This window comes from Triticum dicoccoides, chromosome 6B, assembly GCF_002162155.2.
Source record: "Triticum dicoccoides isolate Atlit2015 ecotype Zavitan chromosome 6B, WEW_v2.0, whole genome shotgun sequence".
NCBI classification, from domain to species: Eukaryota; Viridiplantae; Streptophyta; class Magnoliopsida; order Poales; family Poaceae; genus Triticum; species Triticum dicoccoides.
The window spans coordinates 107,204,958-107,229,948 of record NC_041391.1 but is presented as its reverse complement, the minus strand read 5'-3'; the positions used below and the strand labels follow the sequence as shown (position 1 = coordinate 107,229,948).

The window sequence follows — 24,991 nt, the reverse complement described above, 5'->3', positions numbered from 1 at the left end:
CGCCGCCTCCTTCCCCGACGCCGGTGACCGGCGCCGCCTCCCCGCCGCCGTTCGCCTCCTCGCCGCCGTTCGCCTCCCCGGACCGGCGCCGTCGCCGCCACCGCACCGGGCCCCGCCGCGCGCCCGCGCCTCCGTCGCGCGCGCCCTCGCCCGCGGCCGGCCCCGCCGGCCACCTCGCCGCCCCTCGACGCCGACCACCGCCTCCTCCTACGCCGGCGACCTCGGAACCGGCGCCGACGAACCTCGTCGTGCGCGCCCCGGCCCGGCTGCTACAGTGCCCGAACCCTAGATCTGAGATTTAAAACTGAGGGTTGACTTTCTTCCCTCTCCCTCTTAATTTTTATGCATTCTTTGACTGCTCGTATCTCCGCAACCGTAGATCCGTTTTAGGCGTATGATATATCAAAATCTTCGCCTCGACATGTACATCATTTCATTCCATTGCATCATTTGCATTTGAGGTCATCTTGATACCCAAAATGCTGTTAGAAGGAGGCTTCGTGAGTTAAATTGCAGAACCGTTAATTCATCATGCACTTTTGTCATTTTTGCTATATTTAATCCGTGCACGATATGCCTGTGCCCCTTTGGGATGCATTGTGAAGCATTTTGTCTTCTTTCCAGAGGTGCCACCCATGCATTTTTTAGGATGTGTGTGTTGTCGTGTGCAAGCTTGCGAAGTAGGGTACCTGAGAACGCAGATTTCAGGGACTTAGTGATTTTCACTAAGTCTGGGATATTTTAGTTCATGATGCTATATGTCCAGCTTGTTTCCTAGTGATCCGTGCCTCTTTTGAGGATGATCAGTAAGGGAGTTTTGATATCTAAGTTATGCTCTATCCATCCATGTCTTTGTTGGCATTTGTGGAGTGCTCTAGGTTGACTCAATCGAGCTCGACTTTTGCTTCGTTGTTAATCTGGGCAGATCGTCAACTTGTTTGCGATTTCGCCGATGCTACCGTTAGTGTTCCATGCATGTTATGCCTTCGTTCTAGCCATGTGTAGCTAGCACTTTGTGCCTTCTTGCTGGTTATATGCTTTACTTGCCATGACTTGCACCGTAGTGAGTGCATCGAGCTCGTTTACATGCCTTCGTGAGTTAAATTTCAGCATGTCTCAGTTTTCACTAAGTCTGAAAACTGATTGTGTTCGAGCGATGTTCGTGAGCTCGGTAGAGTATTTTGTGACCCCTTTTGGCCCCAGGTCACTTTGGGTGTTTTATTAAGCTTGTTGAGAAGCTCCATGCCATGTTCTTACTTGTCATGTTCAGGTTTTCTATCATGTTGTTTTGCTGCTCCGAAGAGAGCTTCGTGATCTGAAATTTCAGACTAGTGTTGATTTCACTAAGTCTGAAATCTGTTTTTGCATTTGCGTTTTAGCCATGCTTGTTTGAACCTCTTAGTGGATGAATTTGCCTATGGCTCAGTGCTAGTGTTTTGTCAACCATCTTGTGTACTTCGCTGCCATGTATTTTGTTTTCATGTTTGGTGGCTGTAGCATGTTCATTTAGTTGCATTTAGATGCCTACTTGCTGTAAATCGCAGACCGGTGTCATATCTTAAAACGCTTGCCATTTCCAAACCGTAGCTCCGATTCCTATGATCTTTATATCGTTTTCAAGCGATTTCATCCCCTCTATCCAGTGGTACACTTGGTTTTCCAAGTTGATGCCAGGTTCATGCATTTACTGTCATATCTTGCATTTTGCATCCCGCATCGCATCCCGCATAGCATATCGTCATTTCATCATATTGCTTGGTCTTGCCGTGGTTGATTGTGTCCTTGTTGCTTGTTTGTCTTTGGGTAGAGCCGGGAGACGAGTTCGCTACCGAGGAGCCCGTTGAGTTTGCTTGTGAGGATCCAGTCAACTCTGACAACTGTGCAGGCAAGATGATCATACCCTCGAAATCACTACTATCTTTGCTATGCTAGTTTGCTCGCTCTTTTGCTTTGCCACTGCTACGATGCCTACCTTTTGCTTGTCAGCCTCCCAATTGCCATGTTGACCTTCTAACCCACCTTTGTCCTAGCAAACCATTGATTGGCTATGTTACCGCTTTGCTCAGCCCTTCTTATAGCGTTGTTAGTTGCAGGTGAAGATTGGAGCCGTTCCTTGTTGGAACATTTATATTCTTGTTGGGATATCATTATATTGCTATGTTATCTTAATGCATCTATATACTTGGTAAAGGGTGGAAGGCTCGGCCTCTCGCCTAGTGTTTTGTTCCACTCTTGCCACCCTAGTTTCCGTCATATCGGTGTTATGTTCCCGGATTGTTGCGTCCCTTACGCGGTTGGGTTATAATGGGAACCCCTTGATAGTTCGTCTTGATTAAAGCTTTTCCAGCAATGCCCAACATTGGTTTTACCATTTGCCACCTAGCCTCTTTTCCCTTGGGTTTCCGGAGCCCGAAGGTCATCTTATTTTAACCCCCCCGGGCCAGTGCTCCTCTGAGTGTTGGTCCAAACTAGAGTCCTGTGCAGCGCCCCCTCGGGGAAACCCGAGGTTTGGTTTTAGTTGTATGGAGCGCTCATCTGAGTGTGCCCTGAGAAAGAGATATGTGCAGCTCCTATCGGGATTTGTCGGCACATTCGGGCGGTGTTGCTGGTCTTGTTTTAACCTGTCGAATTGTCTTGTTGTACCGGGTTGCCGAGTCTGATCGGTGTGGCTCGGGTGGAGGTCTATTCCTTCGTTGACCGTGAGAGCTTGTCATGGGCTAAGTTGGGACCCCCCCCCTGCAGGGATTGAAACTTTCGAAAGCCGTGCCCGCGGTTATGGGCAGATGGGAATTTGTTAATGTCCGGTTGTAGATGACTTGAATTAAACTTAATTAAAATGAATCAACCGTGTGTGTTACCGTGATGGCCCCTTCTCGGCGGAGTCCGGGAAGTGGACACGGTGTTGGAGTTATGCTTGCGCAGGATGTTCCTTTAGCTTCTCGCTCGTGCTTCGCCTTCTCTTCTCGCTCTCTTTTGCGTATAAGTTAGCCACCGCATATGCTAGTCGCTTGCTGCAGCTCCACATATATTTGCCTTATTCATTCCTATGAGCTTAAATAGTCTTGATCGCGTGGGTGTGAGATTGCTGAGTCCCTGTGGCTCACAGATACTACCACTCCAGATGCAGGTCCAGGTGATTCTGCTCCAGTTGACGATTACGAGCTCAGGTGGGAGTTCGACGAGGACTCTCAGCGTTACTACGTGTCTTTTCCAGATGATCAGTAGTGGTGCCTAGTTGGGGTTATCGATTCAGGACCTTGTCGCATGTTGGGGGTCTTTTCTGTTTTGGCGCCGTAGTCGGGCCATGAGTGTTTGTTTGATGGATGTTATTTATGTACTCTGAAGTGACGTGGCGAGTGTAAGCCAACTATGTTATCTTCCCCTTTTATTATATATATTACATGGGATGTTGTAATGATTGCCTGACTTGCGACATTGCTTTCAATGCGGTTATGCCTCTAAGTCGTGCCTCGACACGTGGGAGCTATAGCCGCATCGAGGGCGTTACAGACCTGCCGGCGGCTTAGGGCAAGAAACAACTCATCGAGAGCCGGGCATAGCGTATCTCGCTCCCTGGTCATCGAAACATCAATACCAACCCAACTAGATGTAGGCCTTACCTTCACCGTAAGGGGCCGAACTAGTATAAACCCTCTCGTGTCCTTTGTCCCGATTTAACCCCTTCAAGCTTCCTAGTTGCGATGGCTCCACAACTAAGTCCTTTCACGAGGACATATGACGTGACAACTCTACGACACCAACCATTATTGTCATGCAGATGTGTTAACAGCTACAGTGACCTAATTAGTGACGCACCATAACGTCTCAGGAGGCGCCACTAGGTGGCGCCCCAGTCACTAGTATATTTCTTAAGTGATGGGCTACTCCTTTCAAAAAAAGAACAAAGGCCCGTGTCAAAAAATATGAATAAAGAGGTAAAATATGAGTTCTTTAGGAGTTTTTTAGGGGTGAGTATTTCTAGAAGTGCCTACCATCACGAGAGCTTCTATTGGACGCTCTTTGCGTCAAATTGGCGTGGCCACGCACAGGGAGGCAGCCTGGCTGGGCCGGCCCATCCAGCTGTATCGCGGGAGGAAAAAAGGAAAACAAAAAAAATGGACTAGGGCGCGATGCTAGGAATCAAACTTACACCAAACGCTTGCGACTAAGGGCTCCTAGCCACTCCAGTTGACCAACATTTTAGGTAGCATAACATTGCGTCACTAAAAAAACTTACAATGCCAGTACAACCGACCTAATCTACTGTAGCGAGCCGGAATTAGTTACTATAGTGAACATCTTAAAAAAGGCTAAACATTTTTTTGAAAGTGTATATTTTGAAAAATGTCCGTACACTTTTTGAAATTGCATATGCGATAAAAAAAATTGAAATTGCAGAAAATGTTTTTGAAAAATGTGAATCATTTTTTGAAGTTTGTGAAGAAGATATGAAATTCCAAACAAATTATAAACTACAAAACTTTGTAAATTTTTGAACAAAAATTTGAAAAATGGAACATTTCACAAAATTCTAAGAAAAAAATCAGACCACGACATTTTTTGAATTTGTGAACAAAAAATTGAAAATGAACATTTCAAAAAATATCTAACAAAAATTTGAAACCTCGGACATTTTTTGAAATTATTGAACACTTTTCTAAATACAAACATTTTTTGCATTTTAGACCAAATTTTCCAACTACAAACATTTTCCAAATTTGTGAACAAGAATTTGAAAAATTCAACATTTCATGAAATATCTAAAAAAAATTTAAACCATGAACACTTTTTTAAAAGGGAACATTTATTGCATTTCAGACCAAAATTTGCAACCTTGAACATTTTTCCAATTCACGAAGATATGAACATTTTTAAAATTTGTGAACAAATTACGAAATAGAGCAACATTTTTAGATTCCTGTACACTTTTTGAAACTCAAACATTTTACAATTTTATGAACATTTTTTACAATATATACAGAATTTCAAACTTTTGAAGAAATGGGAAAACAACGCGAAAATGGGAAAAAAAGGAAACGAGAATAAAGCAAAAATTAAAAAAAGGAAAAATAAAAAATAAAAAAATCTAAAACAAAAAACCAGAAAAAGAAACGAAACGGGTTTAGGAACCTTCTAGAAAGTTCCCAAAACCAGTCAGCAACTTTGCAGAAGTTTCACAAAACCAGTGCTCTCGCACGCTGGGATGGGCCGGCCCGTTTCACACAAAACCAGTCCTCTTTTTGCAGAAGGTTCACAAAACCATAATAACGCCCTAGGCCTTGGCGAGCACTCGTGAATGGCCCAACCCAACCCACGCGCGTGCGTTAGGGTTTACCACTTACTTATTCGCAGTCGCCCCCGATCTCACAATCAAAAGAAGCCGCCGCCGCCGCCGCCGCCGCTGGTGCGATACGATCGTCGGAGCAGCCGACTGCTCTTCCGCCCCTCAAGGTTAAAGTTGCTATGCTCCTTCCGACGTGGTATAATCTTTTTCCTCGCCATACTCATCGCTTTATCCTCAGATCTGAGCAGTGCGCTGCGTAGCCGGCGTTCATCCACGCCAGATCTCGACTTGGTGCGCTGCGGAGCCGGCGTTCATCCACGCCCGATCTCAACTTAGTGCGCTGCGGAGCCGGCGTCCCCTTTGCTGGAGATGCGTCCCCAGCATCCCCCGCGTCCCCCGCTGGCAATCCCTCAAGGTATATCTTATATCCTCCCTAATCACCCCCTCTTCTTCCAGCCTCCTAGGTTTTACTTGTTTCATTAGTAGCGGCATTCTCTAATTTTGAGCTTAAAGATTGCGGGTCGAAAACAAGTATTAATACTACCATTTCTTTAATACCAGTCATCCCACGTAAAAGAGGCAGAAGAAGTGCAAAGGATGTGGTTGCACGACCATTTAGGTGCACGAGATATGGTTGGTGGAATCCAATCATGAAGCACACGTTTTTTGACGTACCTGCTCTAGAGTGCAAGTGCTGTAAAGAAAAGGTCTTGAGTTATTGAATGGCTTATTTTGATGTTACATTTTATATGTCATTTCTCATTTTTCTGATCCTCTAAAACATCTGTCTCACTTGTAGTGTCCACTGGATTTCGATTTTAACTTATGTGGAATTACCGTCAACCTTCACAAGATTTTTGGACATATATTGGATCAAGGCAATAGCGGTACTAATTTACTAACCCCAATTTGTCAGTAAATACTGTCTTCTTTCTGGGAACTAAATAGATTATTTTTTGCAGAGCTGTGCGAAGCATTTGCTTTTGCCAAAATCATGGAGATGACAAAAAAAATTCAGTACTTGATGCTAGCTAAGGACCCTACATTAATCGGGTCATTGAATCCGTTCCACTTATTTGATCAATACAAAATTATGCTTGGAGGAGTTCCAGCTACCGGTGGAACGGATCAAACCATCTTAATGGCAATGGCTCTTAAAGAGCTAGGAATTATGGATAATGTAAGCTCTTTACATGAATTTTTTTCTTACTGCCTCCTTGTACTGGTTCACTCCTCACTGTTCTTCTGCTATGTACTTTGAACCTTTTCTTCTACTGCTAATACTGTTTTGACTACATAATTTCTGTCATTGTTGCTCAAATTACTAATTATTTTCTATCGTGCTGCTAACATTTGGCTGTACATGCCTCTTACGTTGGTCAGTGTCTTTTGTTGTTTGCAGCGTAAATCAACTATATATAGGGCATCCAATGTCTCTACCATAAGCAGGAATGACCAGCAGGCCATTGTTTCTGCATTGGCGAATGGTTTTCCGCTGCACGCAACTATTCTTCAGGGTACCAAACTGACTTTCCTAAGGTAAATGTAGTTCTTACAGAACACTCGACTTCTATACTTCCATGCAAGTGTTTATTCATAGGAGCAATTTTTGTCTTCTCAGGTACTGTACTTCGTACGAACCCCCTGATTTCTTCCAGGCTCTGAAAGTAAGAGCTCCTGAAGATATACCATGTCATGCTATTGTGCTAGTAGGGGCTGTCAAGAAAAAGGGCAAGCTCTCTTATTATTTCTTGAATGCCTGGAAACGGTTCTGTGCTCGTAGGAGTGAGGATGGCACGTTATTGGCCTATGGGATAGGAAAGGTAAATGCTAATAGGTTATATAGGAATGTCATCAAGGTATCTCGCTTCAAGGAAGCTCCAAACGAGAGGAGTTTCACGCAAAACATGAAACTGAACACAGCATTGCTTGTTGGGGACCTGCCTAGGAGGGAACCTACCTTCAGGTGAATGCTGTCTGTTTGCTACTCTAGTTGTGTTTGCTACTGTAGTTGTCTGTAACTGAAATCTCTGAATTCATGAGACTTGCTACTGTAGTTGTCTGTAACTGAAATCTCTGAATTCATGAGACTTGTACTGAATGGGTGAGCACATGACTATGAAATCTCTGAATTCATGAGACTTGTACTGAATGGGTGAGCACATGACTATGTAGAGAACTTGAAGACTCCTATGTTTGTTTCAATTATGATCTTCAGGAAGAACTGAGCTATGTTCCCTTCTGGCCCTGAAGAATCAGGATAGCTGACATGTTTATTCATTGATACAAATTTGATGTCTTCAATTTTCATTGCACTCTGTATTGCTGGGAGGCATTAACTTGTTAGTATGGTTGTCTTTTATCATGGTGATGGCATCTGTTAGTGTCTGTTTGTAGTTCCTCTATTTGAGTTTCCTACGCTTTGAACTATGATGAATAACTGACTTAAGCTTTGAAATTCAAACTTAAATTTTCCATGATGAAATTCAAAGTTGGTCTTTGAGACCAAAATGTTAACCAAATGCAGTTCAGTTTATCTGGCCGTTGTATTTTAGTGGTTTGTCATGTTTTCTTGCTGTTGTATTTTACTCACTCAATAATTACCCCTCTTTCAAAGCTATAATGATATGATGCAATGGCTGATGAAAGCTACTTTGTCTAAGGAGAATCTTGTCATTGGAAGTCTTTCTCACGTGATCAAAATGTAGTTACTTATATGTAAGGGAAATGTACTCCGTCCCACAATATAGACATATTTGCAAGCTACTGTGGGACAATTCTGCTAATCGGCAGATCCCTTGTTTTGCCAGGCTTACATTGCCTCTGTACATCACACCAGCCAACCCAAAGAGGAAGGCCTAGACCCTATGACGTTAGCGCAAAACAAGAGATCTCTACTAACTTAAGTGAGATATATATGACCCAGCTGATTCCAATGTTACAGTGTTGTCCACACCCAATCTTGGAACTCGGACGCTTGCCCAGCTGATTCAAATGTTACAGTGTTGTCCACACCCAGCTATCTTGTTACTCTCGGAGGCTTGCCCAAGGCGCCTGTATCGCAACGCTCAGCTGTTGAATGCTGTTGCTCCTCCAGGAAACCGTACACCCGCGAACGGAACTTCTGGGCCAAATCGGCGAGATCATTCGCCATCTGAGGGTTTAGCTTCCTCAAGGGGTACTTGCTCCTCTGGGGCAGCCGGTTCGCGATGTCGATTGTCAACCCCGCGCACCGCTTGCTCCCCATCAGCACCTCCAGGGTTGGCTTTGAAAACATGGCGTGCGAGGCTAGTCGGTTTAGAAGGATCAGAACTTCTCTCATCAGCAAATACCTGCGTTATGCAAATAGGGAAGCACAGAAAACTCTCATATTTACAGCACTTGTTCAAGAACACAAAAGCATGTTATCTACGATAAAATTACAGATTATTATCTTGCAACAACTATTCAGATTTGTCATACAGCCCACACTGTATGTGCTTGAACAGTTGGGCAAAGCAATATACATCTAATCTTCAGGTGGGCTCAAGCTCCCTAACAAAGAAATACAACTATGCATACAAACTTCAATGAATTATTCCTTAGTGATGTATCTTAGGGCAATAAGTTAGCCTCCTGATCTATTATTTGTGTAACTATTTTACAATATTTTAAAAATACTGAATCAACAAAAAGGTACTCCTTCCGTCCCAAAATATAAGATGTTATTACATCCAATATGGCGAATGATATGATGGGACAGAGGGAGTAGCTTCAAAGTTGCCAGTAAACAGCACATACATTCATGCTAAGATCCGAAAAACTGGGAAAAGGATGCTCAGTTCAGGATGGAGAAGTTTGAAGAATACCTTTCATTCAATAGCTCATGCACCTCGGTTGAAAAATCAACTTTGCATTCCATCTTGGAAGCAAGGACTTCCATGGTCAACTCAAGAAAACTAGCACCGTGGGCAGTCACTGAACCTAGAAGCACTTCATATCCCAATTTGCCACTAGAAGCTATGTACGCTAATAGATTCACAACTAGCCGACAAAGCTTGAGCTCCTGAAAAACATCAGCTCTCTTTAGTTGATAAAATTTGGAAATACAAATGCTACGCTATTTAGCAATGGTGAGCTCCTATTGTTGCAATCAAACTTAAAACTTTGGAGGACATATTATGCTCATGCAGCAATGTTTTTTAGCATGGCAGGGGAAAGAACCTGTTACCCTCTTTTTAGGGTGCATTTGATTGAGGGGAGCCAGAGATATCCACTTTTTGGGTGCTGCCAACTGTTTGGTTCTCTGCTGGATGAGGGCAACCACCCTTTGCTTGCATTGGTCCCTTGAGTGCAGGTGAGGGTGTACCCCCATTGCCCCGTCTCAAGTCCCGCCCCCTCATAAAAAGAACTGTATCCGAGTGCTTGAACTACTGTACATTCAGACATATGAATTGTTTCTATAACACGGGCTAATCTCACCACATCTTCACAATGGTCGTCACAACCCAATGTTTATCCACATCCGTCTGACCAAACAAAAAAAAGGCTCATCCAATCCAACTCTTGTCCCTCTAACCAAACGAAAAACTGGCTCATCCCCCTGACCCAACCGAACAAAAATGGGATATTGTCATCCATGTAGACTTGGATATCCCCAACTCAACCTGGGAATGGGGCAGTCTCGTTTGGGTATTTCCGTGCGGGTTACTGATTGGTTTCACTCTGGTTGGGCTATGATGGACAGAAAACGCTAAATGGGTGGGGCGGTGCGGGTGTAGCACAAAAGTGGTCTGGATTGGGGTGGTGCGGGCAGGGTCCGAATAGAGAGGCCATGGGTTCGACCCACATGAGTACAGCCGCTCCAGGCCAATAGCCACCAGCCGCAGACTCTCTACTTCTATTGGGTTTCCATGGCTGCCGCTATGCACCGCCGCCGCTGCCGTCATAACGTGATGCCGCTAGCATCGTCCTCCTCCATGCACCCCGCCGGCGCCGCTTCAAGTTCTCACTCTCCGCCATTGATTCGAGCGGCGTGACATGCCACGGCATCACATGAGAAACGGTCGAATCAAGAGTTGGCAATCCATGTGAACACCACACCGGTTTTTGACGTCTGCAACCATGGCCACACCAAGAGGTGGATGGAGCTGAGAAACTTCAGTTCCATACGGCACGACCATACCAAGACGTCCTGCAGGTTGGATAGCTTCACAACCACGGGCTTGTACGGTTTGAGGAATCGGGGTCAACCCAAAAGTTTGGAACGGTTTGGTGTGGGTTGGATGGAAGTTTCCCATGGTCTGATCTCTGATGTGGGTTGGATTCTGCAAATTGTTCTGCAGACTGGTTTGATTTGGATCTTTGACTTTTGTGAGTGGAATGGCTTGGATTAGGTGTGGGTTTCAAACCATTCACAAGGCGGATCCCCATCCATCCCTCTTTGACCTCAAACAAAACACACCCTTAAATCAAAGGTTCCAACCTATAAATGCTACAGATAATAAGTTAAAGCTAAATATGTTTATGCAGAGTCCTGACTGAATCACTAAAGAACAAAGGAACATACCAGAGAAGTCGTTGCTTCACAAGTTAAACATTCAGACAAGTCCTTAAGAACTGAGTTTATAGCTTGTTGTGGTTCGTTTTCACATCCAACAGTTTCCATCAGTTCAGAACCATCTTTACCTCCACTGCAAAGCATCTTCAACATCACAGGGCCTAACAGCAAGGCAGAAACAGGTATTAGCCTGCAGTTACTGGGCACAGGGAAATCAAAATAACAGCAACAAAAAATGTTTACATCCTGTTAAAAAGAATCAGAAAACAAATACCAAAAAGATTGTGTGCCCCAGTACATCTAGTATACCAAGAGGAACGGATGTGGCCAAAATAGCATTTCTTCTTGGAGCACGTGATTTTTTAACAGAGTGAACAGTTAGCAGAAAATATTTGTAACTTGGAGAACTGTATAGAATCCTTGCGAACACCATATTTACGTTTAAAAAGAATCCTTGCCTGCGAACAATTAGCAGTTCTTCCATTTTTAATATGCAGTTTTAGGCTTTTAAAACCAAGACAGCACAAGTCCACATCAAAATACCTCCAGAAGACCACGATATGACTCGACGCAAGTTTCTTCATGAGCAAAAGCTATACGTGACACTAGGCCATCGATAAATACAATTTACATTAAAACTTGAGCACTGCATCAGTTTTTTTTCAAATAAAATGGAAGAACTATATGATGCTAAGTTGCAATAGAGATACAACAACCAACTTAATTTATGAGAGATGCCACATGCAATCATGTACACGATGTGTGTTTGGAATAAGCCAGTTAGGTAGCAGAATGTTCGGGAAATTGACGAGGGTCCAAAACACTTCTATCAAGCATTTAATGCAAGTTTGTGATTGTCCAAGCATTTATGTAATTATTTCCCCCTAAAATAGCTAAGAAATTCAAGGGATATGGTGTCAGGCGACTAACTATTCTGCAGAAGGCACAGTGGAGCATTCAACTGGCAAGAATAGTGCTCCATATGCAACATATTATGTTCTTAAATATGGAAGATAGAATATCTAAGCACAAGAGCTTACAGTTCAAAAGCAAGAAAAGTAGATGCACCGAATGCTTCTTTACGAGCAATGCATTCTCTTTCTGCAGCAACTGATGCAAGCTTTCCATTATAGAAATAAATCCAAATCTGCAAGTAGCAGCAGAATATATTAGGCGTCAGCATACGTAATTTCAACCAATTTAAGAAAAATAAAGATTCTTCACATGTTTGCTTACTTTTCACGCTCCCCTTTGGAATCACTAGTCCTTACAATGAGAATCATTATGGATAATGCATCAACACGAATACCCTCTTCCAAATATTTTAGCGCAATTTGTAGCACTCCAGTGAAGAATGGAGTCCAGAATGTAGAAGGAATTAACATATTTCCAATGTGAAGTCCAGCTTCCTCTGGGTCAGGCATATTCAGCAAAGCAGAACTGTGTTCTTGATTGTTCCCCTCCATTTCCATGTTATTGTCAACATACGTCTCAATAGAAACATTGTTCCTGAGGTTACACTGAGGAAAGTCGTATTAAAGTTCATAAGCATGACAGCCTACAACTATAAAGAAGTGAAGTAACGTAATCATACAATCCGCACTTGTTACTGCATTACTGCCTATTTTCAAAAACTGGACTTGGTAGAATCTATAAATAGGAGGGAAACAGCCCTTTCGCTGAAAACTCTGCAGAAACCATGTGTACAAGTTTTAGAAGGAAAAAAAAAAACCTAAGAAATTCCATATGTAGGTGAGCTTTTTTTTGACACTTTAGGTGAGGTGAAGTCATATAAACCTGGAACTTTTCAAGTTCAAACTGATTTGCGTTTGAAAGCTAGAAAAAATAAGTCAGCATTGGGTAGTGTTCCTTTTACTATTGGTTATTACTTGTTTCTCTTTTTCATAGTTCCAAAATGCGCTGGAGGCCTAGAGTGCATTCTTGAATTTTTATATGTTTGAAAAATGCCACCTCCCCAACATAATGTTTTTTTTTTAGATTTTTCTAATCTGATGTCCACAGTCTTCAATGGAAAGGTAGATACAGCAGATATTTTGCTACAGCATTAGTGGCTCAGCTACTGGGGAGGCATGTGGTATATGGTTTGTTCTTCTGATTCCATTCAAAACAACGGTACCTAGGACTGAATGTGCAAGGAAATGGAATTCCTTCATCTGGTGGAGGCCATTGATGGTGTTAGCCTCAACCCTGACGATGACGACCAATTTATTTTGCAATGGACCGAGTCAGGGCTCTACTTGGCCAGCTTGTCATACTAGAAGCTTTTCGTCAGCACAGCCAAGTTGCCAGCTTGGAAACTGACACTGCTGGGCATCCTTGAAATGCAAATTTTCACTTCGTCCCGAATGACACTTTCGCCATTTCATCAATACTGATAACAACGTATCTTGAACTCGTTTCTTTTTCTTGTCATTTGACTTCTTGGAATGGAGTTCTTCTCATGATAGTCACACAAGAGAAAGGAACTAATGAAGCAAATGATTGACCCATCATATATCATCCAAAGAAAACCTTAAAACTAGTAGGTTGGGGCTGAAGCAGTGGAAGAAGAGCAGAAAGTGTAGTCTTTCCGGGACTTGGACTCGCATAACTACTAGCAATCATACCTATATTGAAGAAGTTATTAACCTTAGCAGCGGAAAACCCGTGTTGGACGGTGGACTACCTCGTGAAACGAGGGCTGGATCATCCTGAGACACGCCTACTTTGCGACCAGGAAGGACAAACAATTTTGCACATGCTGTCAGAATGCACCTTTCATCCAGCAGGTCTGGCATTTAGCTTTGGCCAGACATGGACTTCATGGCATGACCCTCCACCCGGTGCGGTGATCGGTTTTTTGAGTGGTTCTGAGTGCAGCAGAGTGCGGTGGTGATGACAAGCTGAAGGCACTTGGCCACTCAACGTCTTCATGATTTGAAGGCTCTGGAGACTGCACAATACCTGCATGCTTGACAAAGTATCATGCTACCAGGAGCAGGTAGACTCCATTTGGGTGGAAGCAGGGCCATGGAAATTGGCAGGCGCAAAGATACTGAGAAGGGTACCGCTGCTACGATACCCCCTGGTGTCTCTTAGGTCTGGGCCATAGCTGTAGCTCTAGCTGTACTTCTGTTCCTTGGATATATTTTTCTTTATTTTTGCTGTTTTCTTTAGGTAGGCCTAAGTATTTTCATTTCTGGTTTGGCTTTTCTTTTGGTGTTCAGCTGTCATTTGTGTCATTTTGATGCCTTCTTTCTATAGTTGTTAATGTGTTACTATGGCTACTGGTTAACATTATCTAGGTTGAACATTTGACAAACCAAAAGGCATCCTTGACCCTCACACAAAAACAAAGGCCACTTGATCATTAGAGAAAGATAACATTGATACTGAATATGGTAAAAATGGCTGTTCTGCATTTCCCTTGTCTTAATTACTACTTTCTACATTTGTTTAGCCTTCCAAAGATGCAGACAATAACAACTATCCTGGGAATCCTGGCAACAAGAAATGTATTCAATGAAGTAAGGCATACCTTTGGTTAGACCTGGTTCCATGAGTGAGCAAGTTCTGCAAGATGCTATGCAATATCCGCAGCGCTCTACCGACAACAACAGCCTGAAAAGAAAGGGAACAGGTAAATGCATGCATAAACCAGCTGGCCAGTTGAAGGCCAAAACTCGTAATTAAAAAAAAAAGATTGCCTCACTTCGACATACATAGCAAAAGCTAAGAGGGTTTAATGACTAAGCACTACAGAAGAGAAAACAATCATGATGTGTCATAGTTACCATTCTTCAAATCAGTAGAAACTGTATATCCAATCGAACAGACTCTACCTACATATGCGTAGTTGGATAAGCAATCTATATAGCTATTAACACTAGCATTTTCCAGAGCCTACATAATGTCAACTGGTCAGCCTTTTATTATTCAACTAAGCAACAAGCAAGGGAAGAGGAATACAAGTGCTCAGATCTTAAGCTTGCAAAATATGATGATTCCTTGTTAATTAGAACTGGTTCTTGGCTGGCTATGAATTTTACACCCAAAACATGGCTGGAAATTGGTCAAAGGTAACCCTGTGTTCATCGGTAATTACAGAAAATCAACCATTTTCCTCCCCTAAAGGAATTACAAACAACACAGAGAAAACCATTTTGCAATCATTCAAGTCGAATTAATCAAAAGCCTTTAGTCCCAAACAAGTTGGGGTAGGCTAGAGGTGAAACCCATAAGATCTCACGACCAACTCAACTATGTTAAAAATTGTTAATAACCAGTACTCCCTCCGTCCCAACTCAACTTTGTATTAAATTAGCGACACTTTGGGACGGAGGGGGTATTGGTATTAGCTTATATGGAGTGCTTAGAGCTATTTCTTTTCCTATGCCAGTGAAGAAGCACAACAGATAGTCAAACAAACAACAATGAAATGACTAAATAAGCAAGTGTTGTTATGGAGATAAAGCAGGATAATTGGTTCTCACATTACCAACAACACACAGATTTAGCAATGCTTCAAGAAGCGTCCGTATAGGTATGGTGTCACTATTCATCTGCAGAAACAAAATAAATAGGTTGGAGATATGAGATGTTATTTTAAAAAAATACTCCCTTCGTTACAGAATATACCACGTACTCGTCTTGACTCTTAAGTACTATATTCAGTGTACGCATGGAGGAATAAAATGTAAAGATAGGTATATGGGGAACAACACACTTCTTTTTGCATTGGGCTGTGAACAAAAACAATACAAAACTACCTTTTTTCAGAGGAACTAACTGGATTAGAGGGCAATATAGGAAGACAAGCTAACAGTAGCATTCTGGCTGTTAGAAGAAATAGCAACCTGTATTCCTATGAGGCCATAGGATGGTATATATGGCATATGCACGTACCGGTGTGGTGGAAATCCCTTAATCTTATACAACGAAGATGCTACACAGCTAACATAAAACAACTATACATGTGTCTAACACTAGCTACTGCATAAACAGAAAATGGGTGAGTGCGGTGTTTCCAATTTAAATGGTGCATTATTCTGGTGGATGGAAACAAATCATTTACCACTCTGTCCTATCGCAAGGCAAATAAATTGCAAGCATTGTATAACAGATTTTAGCATTGAAAAGTAAAGTTGAAAAGCAAAGTAGAGTTTCAATCTTGAAATGCATACTTAGTGCGAGCTGTAACAGAGAAAAAGGAATCAAAAGTTTTTGTGTTTACATGACCATCACCTTGACAATAATATCATATACTTCCGAAACAGCATTATTCATGGAGGAGCTCGCTTCAGTAGAGGTTTCACACTTGTCTGGTAATCTCGCAGATTGGAAAAGTGTCAACATTTCTTCTGAGCAAGAAGCAAGGATCTTCGAGATCAAACTCCTCCCTAACATACTGTTAGCTGGCCTGCCCCAGATTGCACATAGATTGCTAGAGATGTTATTCATTAATACTTTCTTGCGCTCAAGATGTCCACTGTTCAGTGGAAGATCTGTCTGGACTCCTTTAGTCTTAATGTCCTTAGATTTGTTCCTTTCTAATTCAGGGTGGCCGCTTTCCTACCATTGACAGCAGAACTGATCATTAATGAAATTTGTTTCAACAATATAATATAGAGAACAATACAAATAAGCTAGGCATAGTACCTCCAAAGATATTCTCTTTGTGGATGTCCAACAGGAACCCCTGGCATGCAAAGCCTCATTTGCAGGGGTATGGCAAGGCTGATCAATATCCATCTCCTTACTAGAAATATCTCTGCTACACCAAAAAAAAAAAATCTAATGTTAATATCCATCTCCTTAGTATAAAATATCTCTTCAACTAGTTCAAGGCCAGTTCGTTATATTTACAGAATGTCATGTGAACCAAGTACAGTTATATTTACAGAAGTTCACACAGAAAACGTGTGTTGCATCAGTTGAAGAGAATGGTACTTACACATTTGCCTTCTTAAGATTATGAATCTCTGCTTCTTTGGCCTCGATTTCAAGGTCTTTCTCTTTCATGCCTTTCTTCAGCTCAATGTGCTCGTTTTTCTGCATGATTGATTTGCGAATAAATATGCGAGTCAAATTCAACACTAGCCTAGCTGCCATGAACTTGCAGCTGTCCACATCCCAGAGTAGGGTCAAAACGCACCAAGCTCGAATCAGTTACAACACAGCATGGGCATTGATGAATGGTAAAACTAGTACTGCTACTATTATGAACCAATAACAATAGACAGGCAGTGGGATGCGCACCAAGTCATTCATCTGCTTCAAGGTACGCTCCAGCTCCCTCTGCAACATCCAGTGTGATCACAAGAATTGTCAGATCACAAAAGGTGGCACGGTGATGAAAGCAGTATGTATGGCTATCTCACCCTGAGCTCCTCGGCCGACTTGCTCTCTTTCTCCTTGGCCGCCCTAGGGAGCCTCCCCCTGGGCGGCACGGCCTTGACGCGGTCGCCATGGGCCTGGCTCGGCGGCCTGGCATCCCTCTCCCTCGGCGCACCCCTGGGCCGGTTGGGGCCCGCCGCCCCTGTGATCTGGCAGTCGGTGTCCTCGGCCGCCGCCGAGGAGGAGGGGCGCTGGGAGAACTCCCGCGGAGGAGAGAAGCCGCCGCCGCAGCCGGCGTCCGGGACGCGCTGGGAGAGCTCCCTCGGGGGCGAGAAGTGGAGGGGCGCGGAGGCGGGCATGTGGGAGGGGTGCGCGAAGGGGGAGATGGCGGCGGCATGGGGCGGCGCGGCGGGAGGCCGGTAGAGGGTGGAGGCGGGTGCGGCGAATGCATTTGGCGAGGCGGGGACGCGGGGGAGTGGAGCGGCAGATGCGGCGAAGGACGAAGGAGGGTACGAGGCGGCCGGGACGCGGGAGAGGGGAGCGGCGGAGGAGGGAGGAGGGCACGAGGCGGCGGAGGGCGGCGCGTGGTGCTGGGTGGTGGTGGCGGCTGGGTCGGGAGCGGGAGCGGGAGCGGGGGTGGCGGTGCTAGGGTTGCGGGAGGCGGAGCTCTCCTCGGCTTCGCGGCAGATGTTGTCGAGGTACTGCTGGTTCGCCTCCCACCAACCGTCGTCGAAGCCGTCGCCGTCCATCCCCTGGCGGCGGCGCGGTGGGGGGCGCTGGCCTGGCCTGCTGGGCACTGGGGTTTGGGACGAGGAGGTACAAGAAGACGCGCCCTCCTGGGGTTTTCGGTCCTGTGCTATATATCGTCTACGTCTCCCACACACAACATGAGAAAAACACAATCTCAACAGAAAAAATTCGCCCAACGAAATCCACGGACCTTCTTTCCAAATCAAACCACGTTACAAATGCAGACGTTCATACACATGCACATACGCTCACCCCCTACGACGCACGCCGTATCCATATGAGCTCGAACATACTACACAAAGAAAACAAGTAGGAGTAGAAATTTGCAATGAGTTTTGGCGGTGAGAGCTGACAAGTGCACGATACCACAATGATCTCTCTTTCCACAGTAGGACGAAACAAGCACATGAGTCTGCAGGTGGCGGCAACAGCATCACCATTGTCATCAGGTCGATAAGAGGCACAAAAAAGAAGAATCATCTCATTGTGTGAGTGTGTGGCGGATCGGGGTCGCCATGTTTGTTTGTTACAAGAATCATCATCATCAATCATCACGAGCTATGTAAGTAGAGTGGTGGAGGCCGCATGCGCCGTCGGTCGGTCAGTCAGGGCTCCTTCTGGTGGCTGCCGCCGTTGGTGTCGCCTCGTTCGTTCATGTCGGGGACCGCGTCGCCGCCGCCACCACCGGACTCCCCTAGCTTCGCCTGCAGCAGGTGCCAACACCACCGTTTAGTCAAGCTCCCTTCATCTTTTTATCAAGGTTTTATTATTATTACAACACATGATCAGGGAGGCAGGGACAATGTGAGGTTTGTTTATCTACCTTCAGAGATGTGTTCTTCGAAAGGAGCTCCTCGTACTCCTTTTTGATCCGGTCGAGCTCGATCCTGAGGGACGAGTTCTCTGACTTCAAAGCCTCAGCGCGCTGCCCCAGCTCTTCACACTCGGCCTGAAACAAGTAATGAAATGCTTTTTTTTTAAGAAGCAACTGGCGCTTTCAAGTGTACAGTGAGTACGGCATCTGTTTTACATCATACCTGCTTGCGCAGCCGGGACCTGCGTGCTGATTCCCGGTTGGACAGCTTCCTCTTCTGCTTCTTAAGCTCCCTTTCATCCTGAATATTTATTTATTGGCAAGAATACAGTTATTATATGGAGAAAATGGCTGAATACGGTAAAAGAAAACTCCAAAGGATGGTATCATCCACGCATGGTAGGACCGGCTATTGCTTTCCTAACTCCAAATCATGGTATCATTCACGCATGGTAGGATTGACTAGACTTTTCTACAATCTCATTTTGAAAATGAAGGGGAAAAAAGGTCCAGCAGAAGGTTTTGTTCAGTGGACTGTAGGTATGTTCTGGTATAAATGCCTTGTCAAGAACTATACCTGAGCACAATAACAGAATACATCAAACTGGTTTCACATTGAACAACCAAGAGCTATCTCCAAATATCTAAGGAAAATTTGAGATGCAGTTCGGAAACGAAACAAAATGTCGTCAAAAGGTGTGGCTCAGTGGGTGGCAACAATATAATGCATGACTAAGAACTAAAGTATAAGCAGCACGGTTGCATAGCAACTTTGGTTCGGTGGACTCTAGTAATGCAAATGTATGGTCAAGCACTACACAGACAGCAATGATTACATAGCACACTAATAGCCCTGACTCCCTCTCGGAGAGAAACATTCTGGTGACATAGCAGGACATGCCAGTCTTCAAAGGTTAAGATCTTAGTCTAACATTTGTGCAGAAAGTAAGGCGAGACAGAGCATGTGCCAAGGACTTGTACCCATTGCTCTCCTCGAGCTGAACCAGACGGTGCTTTGCCGCGCATTGCAGGAACAGGTGAAGAGCCAGTTGCACCCCAGTAGTCCATCCCTATGTTCAAGTTTGTCGCAGGACCAGCAACTCCTATCACTGCACCTGATTGTACTGGAACCAACGGCATGGGTTTATTAAATGTTCCATGCGATGATGAATGAGATACGCCATTCTGAGCACTGCCTGCATCACCGAATGTACCCTCCATCTTATGCAAAGAAATGTGCAAATCCACTTTATCTATCATAAAACTATAAATAAGCCCTCAAGTGCCTACCATTTTCATTTACATCATTCTCCTTTGAATGTGAATCCTGTTGCAACAAAGTTAGTCCACAAGTCAAGAGAAAGCTGAAACTTCAACCAAATAAAAGATATGATGTGCAAGGTAATATCAAACTCACATTTTGAGAATTGGCATCACTTCCTTCACTTTCACTATCACTTCCGCTTTCACTGCAGGTTGAAGGTACCCTATAATTAGTTGTTTTGGAACTAAAGAAACTTGTAATTACCACACATTGCTAACAAAAACCTGTTGGACGTAACCCCATTGGCAGATGGACCAGATGTTTTGCCGGGCTCATTTTTCCCTGAAATTATGAACAGAAATCTAAACCTGGTTCCCAAGCTTAAAATAACCTTAACACTGATCTTGGACAAGACTTACCATTCGTTTCTGCAGCACCTGGTGCAGCTCCCTGAGCTCCCTGAAAGACATGTCAAAATTTCATGAACTAGTGACAATCAGAAGAAAAAGAAGAAACAAAGAGATTATTACTTACAGCAGGTTCAAGATTTCCATTTGTTTGCATATGATAATGAAATGGATGCACACCCTGTACAAGTAGTTATTGATTCGTACGAGCGTGTCAGTAAAATTGGATACATATGGTGTGCGAATAGGAAGATAGCTTTGTAGATTACACTTGTCAGGTACAAAAGTTCATACAGGAGCAGTCGGATGGGCATATACTGTTCCTGGTGGATACATCATATAGGGGGGTGGTGGTGTCCCGTAAGGTGGCACCATGTGCTGCAATTAACAGGTCCATATTTTTAGGTTTACATACAAAAGCACATGCCTACATATAAACATGATTTTACAGTTAATGCAAACCGCCACCTGCCTAACTTTCACCCCCTTTCTTCCTCTTACAGAATTCTTTATCGCTAAGTAAACAATATTGGAGAGACCTTTTTAATAATATCGAGAAGAGAAACACATGTAATAAGAACTATAAATGGTCTATCAACAAAGCAGGAAAGATCCCAAATTCAAGCTGAGGCAGACATCAACTGAGATAGGATCAGATGAGCAGTCCCTAATAATAGAGACCAAGATTCCAAACAGCACAAATTCATAATTTGCTGGTCTTGCTCTAAGCTGAACAGGGATTTATGAGGAAAAGGGACAAAGTTTCCTATAGAGGGCACCTGAGCTCCCCACATGTATGGATGAGCCTGGCCTGCAGCAACAGGAGGGGGGAAAAACCCATGTGGTGGCATCGCTGGGTAGCCCTGCCAAGATTTACAAGATAATAAAGTCAATGAAAACAGTAAATAACATAATTGATTTAGTAAAATAAAAGAACATCCATCTTCATTGGTAGAAAAATCATAGAATAACCTGAAAGCCGGGCCATTCAGGGTAAACTGGAGCTGTAGTGCCAGAGGTAGTAGCCGGAGGTTGCTCCTGAGAATAGGAAAGTAAGAACCCAAAATGGGATTAGTAGAAAGAAAATGTTTATTACAACAGAAACGGGGAATTTGTATTTTGATCCAACAGGTATCTCCTTCCAAAATGGGATTAGTAGAAAGTAACTAGAACTGAAGTAGCCAAAATATCTTTCAGTAATGCAGTCCATGCTGTTAAATGTTGGTTCAAAACAATGACGATTAGACTGACAAGCTGTGGGATCGAGAATTGGAGCACTAGTCGCACACCCCCGAAATGTAACCACAAATTTTGGCGCTCCCACACAGGACATTAAACACAAAACCCACCGCAAAATTCCTGCCAGAATGAACTAATCAAACTAAACAGTACCATTTGCAGCACCAATTCCATTTTATTCCCTTGCAAAACTACAATTTTTTTATAACCCTAACCTTAGCTCCATTAATCATCTATCTCCTTGCCATGTCGGCCATGCCTGTCAGTTTTTGTGTTAGTTCCATGAAAGAGAGAATTTGTGTGGTAAAATTTCCAAAGGTTGGGGTATTGCGTGGTTACTGCCCCAGAGATTGGGTTCCTTGATATTTACTAAAAAGGTAAAAAGTTAAGGGGTCTATCAGTGCCACTGCTTGAACAGATCTACGCACTTCAATTACAAAAACAAGATTTGCAGGGCATCAACGGTCTTGAGCCAGCCAAACCATGATAATCTGAGTAGTAAGGAAATGTGCACTTCTGCTATAATTTATATCATACAATACTTATTCAAAGTGTCTTCTAATTTGGGCGTAACAAAGTTACTGTCGTTTTAATAATCATCATTCTAAGTACCATTAGGTGCTTGCGAGTTGCGACACATCCAAGCTAAATGCACAGAAACACACACGGGAAGGAGCACTAAAAAACCAATCAACTTTATCTTTTCGAGCGAATGGTCAGAACCAAAATAAGCACCACAACACAATCCATTCATTTGAAAAGATGAAGACGTTGTGCAATCAGGCACCTGTTCTGGTGGCTTCGAAGCCTTAGGTGGCGTGCTAGGATCATTGCTCCCCATCGGATTCACCAGCAGAGCTTCCGGACGACCAGCTCCACCAATCACTCCATATCAAAACCAGTATATCGAAAACTCTGGGTGGCAGGAAGACCTAGAGCTGCAGCAGAAAGGAAATCTGTTAGGAGCCCTCCTACCATCACGTGTTTTGGGCCAGCTGGGCCTGGCCCGTTCGGGAACCACAAAGGCGATAAGAGTCTGGGAGGAGGCGACGTCGAGAGTATCCAGTGGATCACGGAACCGGCACCCCGGCGGCTCGGCTCTCTTCTCATCTCGTTCCCCTTCCTCTGTTCTTCCTTACCCAGCTACCAATTAGTCTGTAATCGATACTCTGTACTTGAATCAATGGTGCTTGTGAGCACTTGAGTGCTAGTGTGATCAGGTCTCTTACAAAATCAACCATTCTAGCAGCAAGTAAAGAGCAAGTTTTATCATGATACTGTAGGAGCGGAAGGTTTAAGAATTTCGCAACGGAAGCAAGATTTCACTCGTCTGGTGATCCCCTGGCGTCCAATCGAGCAGTAAACTAGAACGAATTTAAAAAAGTAAATCGCACTGAACTTCAAGAGGAATTCCAAGACGCATTACGCAGCGCCACCTCAGGAATCCACGCCAGCTAAAAATTTCTGATGAACCGCCGAACCCTATCTACCTAACCCTAACCGATTCGGGCGCAGGGCCGGAGCCGCGTCCATCCGGCGCCACGGCTTCAAACCCCCACCCCAGAGATCAGAAATCCGCGGGGCCCTCGTCCAATGCGAGTGATACGCCGCGTAACCCTTGCGGGTGCTTCAAAAATTACCAGTAGGCCTCACCGGGCTCGGGCTTGGGGCGCGGGCGGCTCGCCGGAGATTCGGGGGCCGGCGCGACGCGACGCCGGCGAGGGCGCCGCCACCCACGCGTGCAGAGGAGCGGCCCTCGCCGAAACCAGCAAATGCGCGGCGGCGGGGGGAGGGGGGGTGGGGTGGTGGTGGAGGAGGGATTAGGAAGGAGGGAGGGATCGAGGAAGAAGAGATGGAAGCTCCGCGGGGGGCGACTGCGTGGACCGGGTTCACGGCGGACGGCGGGCGAGAGGACGCGGGGACGGGCCGCTGGCGCGCGGGGCCCGCGGTCCAGGCGGGCGGTGATTGGTGGGCCGGGTCCACGGCGCGTACGGCGTGTGCAAGCGCGCAACTGGCTAGGTAGATGGATGGATAGGCCGGGAGTGGCCCACTTGGATGGATGCTGCGGCGGCAACAACCGTCGCCGGCGCCATGCTGGCCTGCCCATATCCCCTCCCTCTCTCAACTAGGAGTAATTAATAATTTCTTTGTGATGAATTGTGAGGCCATGTCATGCCAATTATGATGAATCCTTAATAATGCGGAAGGATGGAGATAAATTTAGATTTTTATAAGAGCGACTTGTGGAATGTGCGAGGGTCCGAAGAGCGTGGAATAAACCGAAGAAAAAACGATGTATGATTGCCGCGTCATGGATTGTCGAATCTTATGATCAAAGCACGTGGGATTTACGAAGATATCACTCCGGCGACAGTGGATATATGAAAGTTATGTGGTGGTCGGGTTCTCAAGAAATCAGGGTTTTAAGTTTTGGATTATACTATTGTGTCGTTGGAGTAGAAGGGTTGGGCGCATTTTGTTGTACCGCTGGTGTTGTTGAGACTCTTAAAAAAAATACTTGCTTTGTTTTAAAATATAATGTGTATTACTTTTTTGAAAAGTCCAACATCTTTAAGTTTGATCAAATTTAGAAAGAAATATATCAAAATTCGTAGTATCAAATTTGTTTTATAGATTCATCATGAAATGGATTTTCATAATTTTTTGGTTTAATATGTGGATTGATATTTTTGGCTCTAAACTTGGTTAAAGTTAAAGAAATTTGACTTTCCAAAGAACTAATACCCCTTATATTTTGGAACTGATGGGATATTTAGTTTGGCGGATGACGGGATGAGGGAGACAATGGAATGTGTTTTATGTTTATTTATAATGTGGTTATTTGGTGGGCCTTTCATGGTGTGCTTCTATGTTATGCGCTAATCAACTCATACTTTTATAGGTAAATTTCTACGTCGGTGGTTACATGTACTATATTGGTGCTATAGTATCATCACATGGTGATGTTTTTTTTCTAGGTTGTAAGAGGGTGCAGAGGGTTGATATATTTTTCTAGCTGGTTAGTGTTGATTGATTTGAAAAATCGTTGGACCGATCAAAATCGTAAACCAAATTCAAAATTAAATATCTCAATAAAAAAGAGCTTCAAAAATAGGGAATATGGTGAATTATTTAATTAAATGGGAGAGTTCCTTTAGAAATATTGACCCGGTCAAAATCAGGTGACCAAGTTCTAAACCGAGGATAGTAGATTTCACATGAGTTTTCCCACTGCGAAAGGATGGAGAAAAATTTAGATTTTGATAAGAGCAACTTGTGAAATGAGCGAGAGTCCTAAGTGTGGAAACCGAAGAAAAAAAGCACGTATGATTTTTTTAACACAAAAAAAAGTACGTAT

General features: G+C 44.0%; 2 protein-coding genes across 5 annotated transcripts; one reads left to right on the top strand and one right to left on the bottom strand.

Annotated features, from left to right (window-relative positions):
* The first annotated feature begins 5,347 nt into the window (after nt 1-5,347).
* LOC119323304 lies at nt 5,348-7,516 on the top strand. 2 transcript variants are annotated; one of them, XM_037596916.1, is made up of 7 exons: nt 5,348-5,451; nt 5,523-5,699; nt 5,846-5,991; nt 6,084-6,171; nt 6,247-6,464; nt 6,687-6,823; nt 6,906-7,516. In XM_037596916.1, exons 2-7 carry the CDS (start codon nt 5,654-5,656, stop codon nt 7,252-7,254), a joined length of 984 nt encoding a protein of 327 aa, XP_037452813.1. In that variant the 5' UTR covers nt 5,348-5,451; nt 5,523-5,653; the 3' UTR covers nt 7,255-7,516. The 2 variants fall into 2 exon arrangements, with proteins under 2 accessions (XP_037452813.1, XP_037452814.1); XM_037596917.1 differs by having other exon boundaries at nt 5,390-5,451; nt 5,533-5,699.
* Nucleotides 7,517-8,039: 523 nt separating this feature from the next.
* LOC119326446 (protein SENSITIVE TO UV 2-like) lies at nt 8,040-23,444 on the bottom strand. Of its 3 annotated transcripts, XM_037600090.1 has the most exons (24): nt 23,274-23,444; nt 22,421-22,571; nt 21,367-21,432; nt 21,174-21,257; nt 20,689-20,772; nt 20,522-20,575; nt 20,407-20,446; nt 20,272-20,329; nt 20,141-20,192; nt 20,014-20,050; nt 19,705-19,919; nt 18,947-19,024; nt 18,733-18,858; nt 17,082-17,120; nt 16,777-16,874; nt 16,482-16,596; nt 16,068-16,394; nt 15,317-15,385; nt 14,362-14,444; nt 12,060-12,332; nt 11,864-11,970; nt 10,833-10,984; nt 9,133-9,329; nt 8,040-8,616 (listed from the first exon to the last, which is right to left on the bottom strand). In XM_037600090.1, the coding sequence occupies exons 2-24, from the start codon at nt 22,472-22,474 to the stop codon at nt 8,304-8,306; spliced, it is 2,721 nt and encodes a 906-aa protein (XP_037455987.1). In that variant the 5' UTR covers nt 22,475-22,571; nt 23,274-23,444; the 3' UTR covers nt 8,040-8,303. The 3 variants fall into 3 exon arrangements, with proteins under 3 accessions (XP_037455987.1, XP_037455985.1, XP_037455986.1); XM_037600088.1 differs by lacking the exons at nt 18,733-18,858; nt 18,947-19,024; nt 19,705-19,919; ... (8 more) ...; nt 22,421-22,571; nt 23,274-23,444 and adding an exon at nt 17,204-17,945; XM_037600089.1 differs by lacking the exons at nt 18,733-18,858; nt 18,947-19,024; nt 19,705-19,919; ... (8 more) ...; nt 22,421-22,571; nt 23,274-23,444 and adding an exon at nt 17,204-17,945 and having other exon boundaries at nt 16,482-16,593.
* Between the last annotated feature and the right edge of the window lie 1,547 nt (nt 23,445-24,991).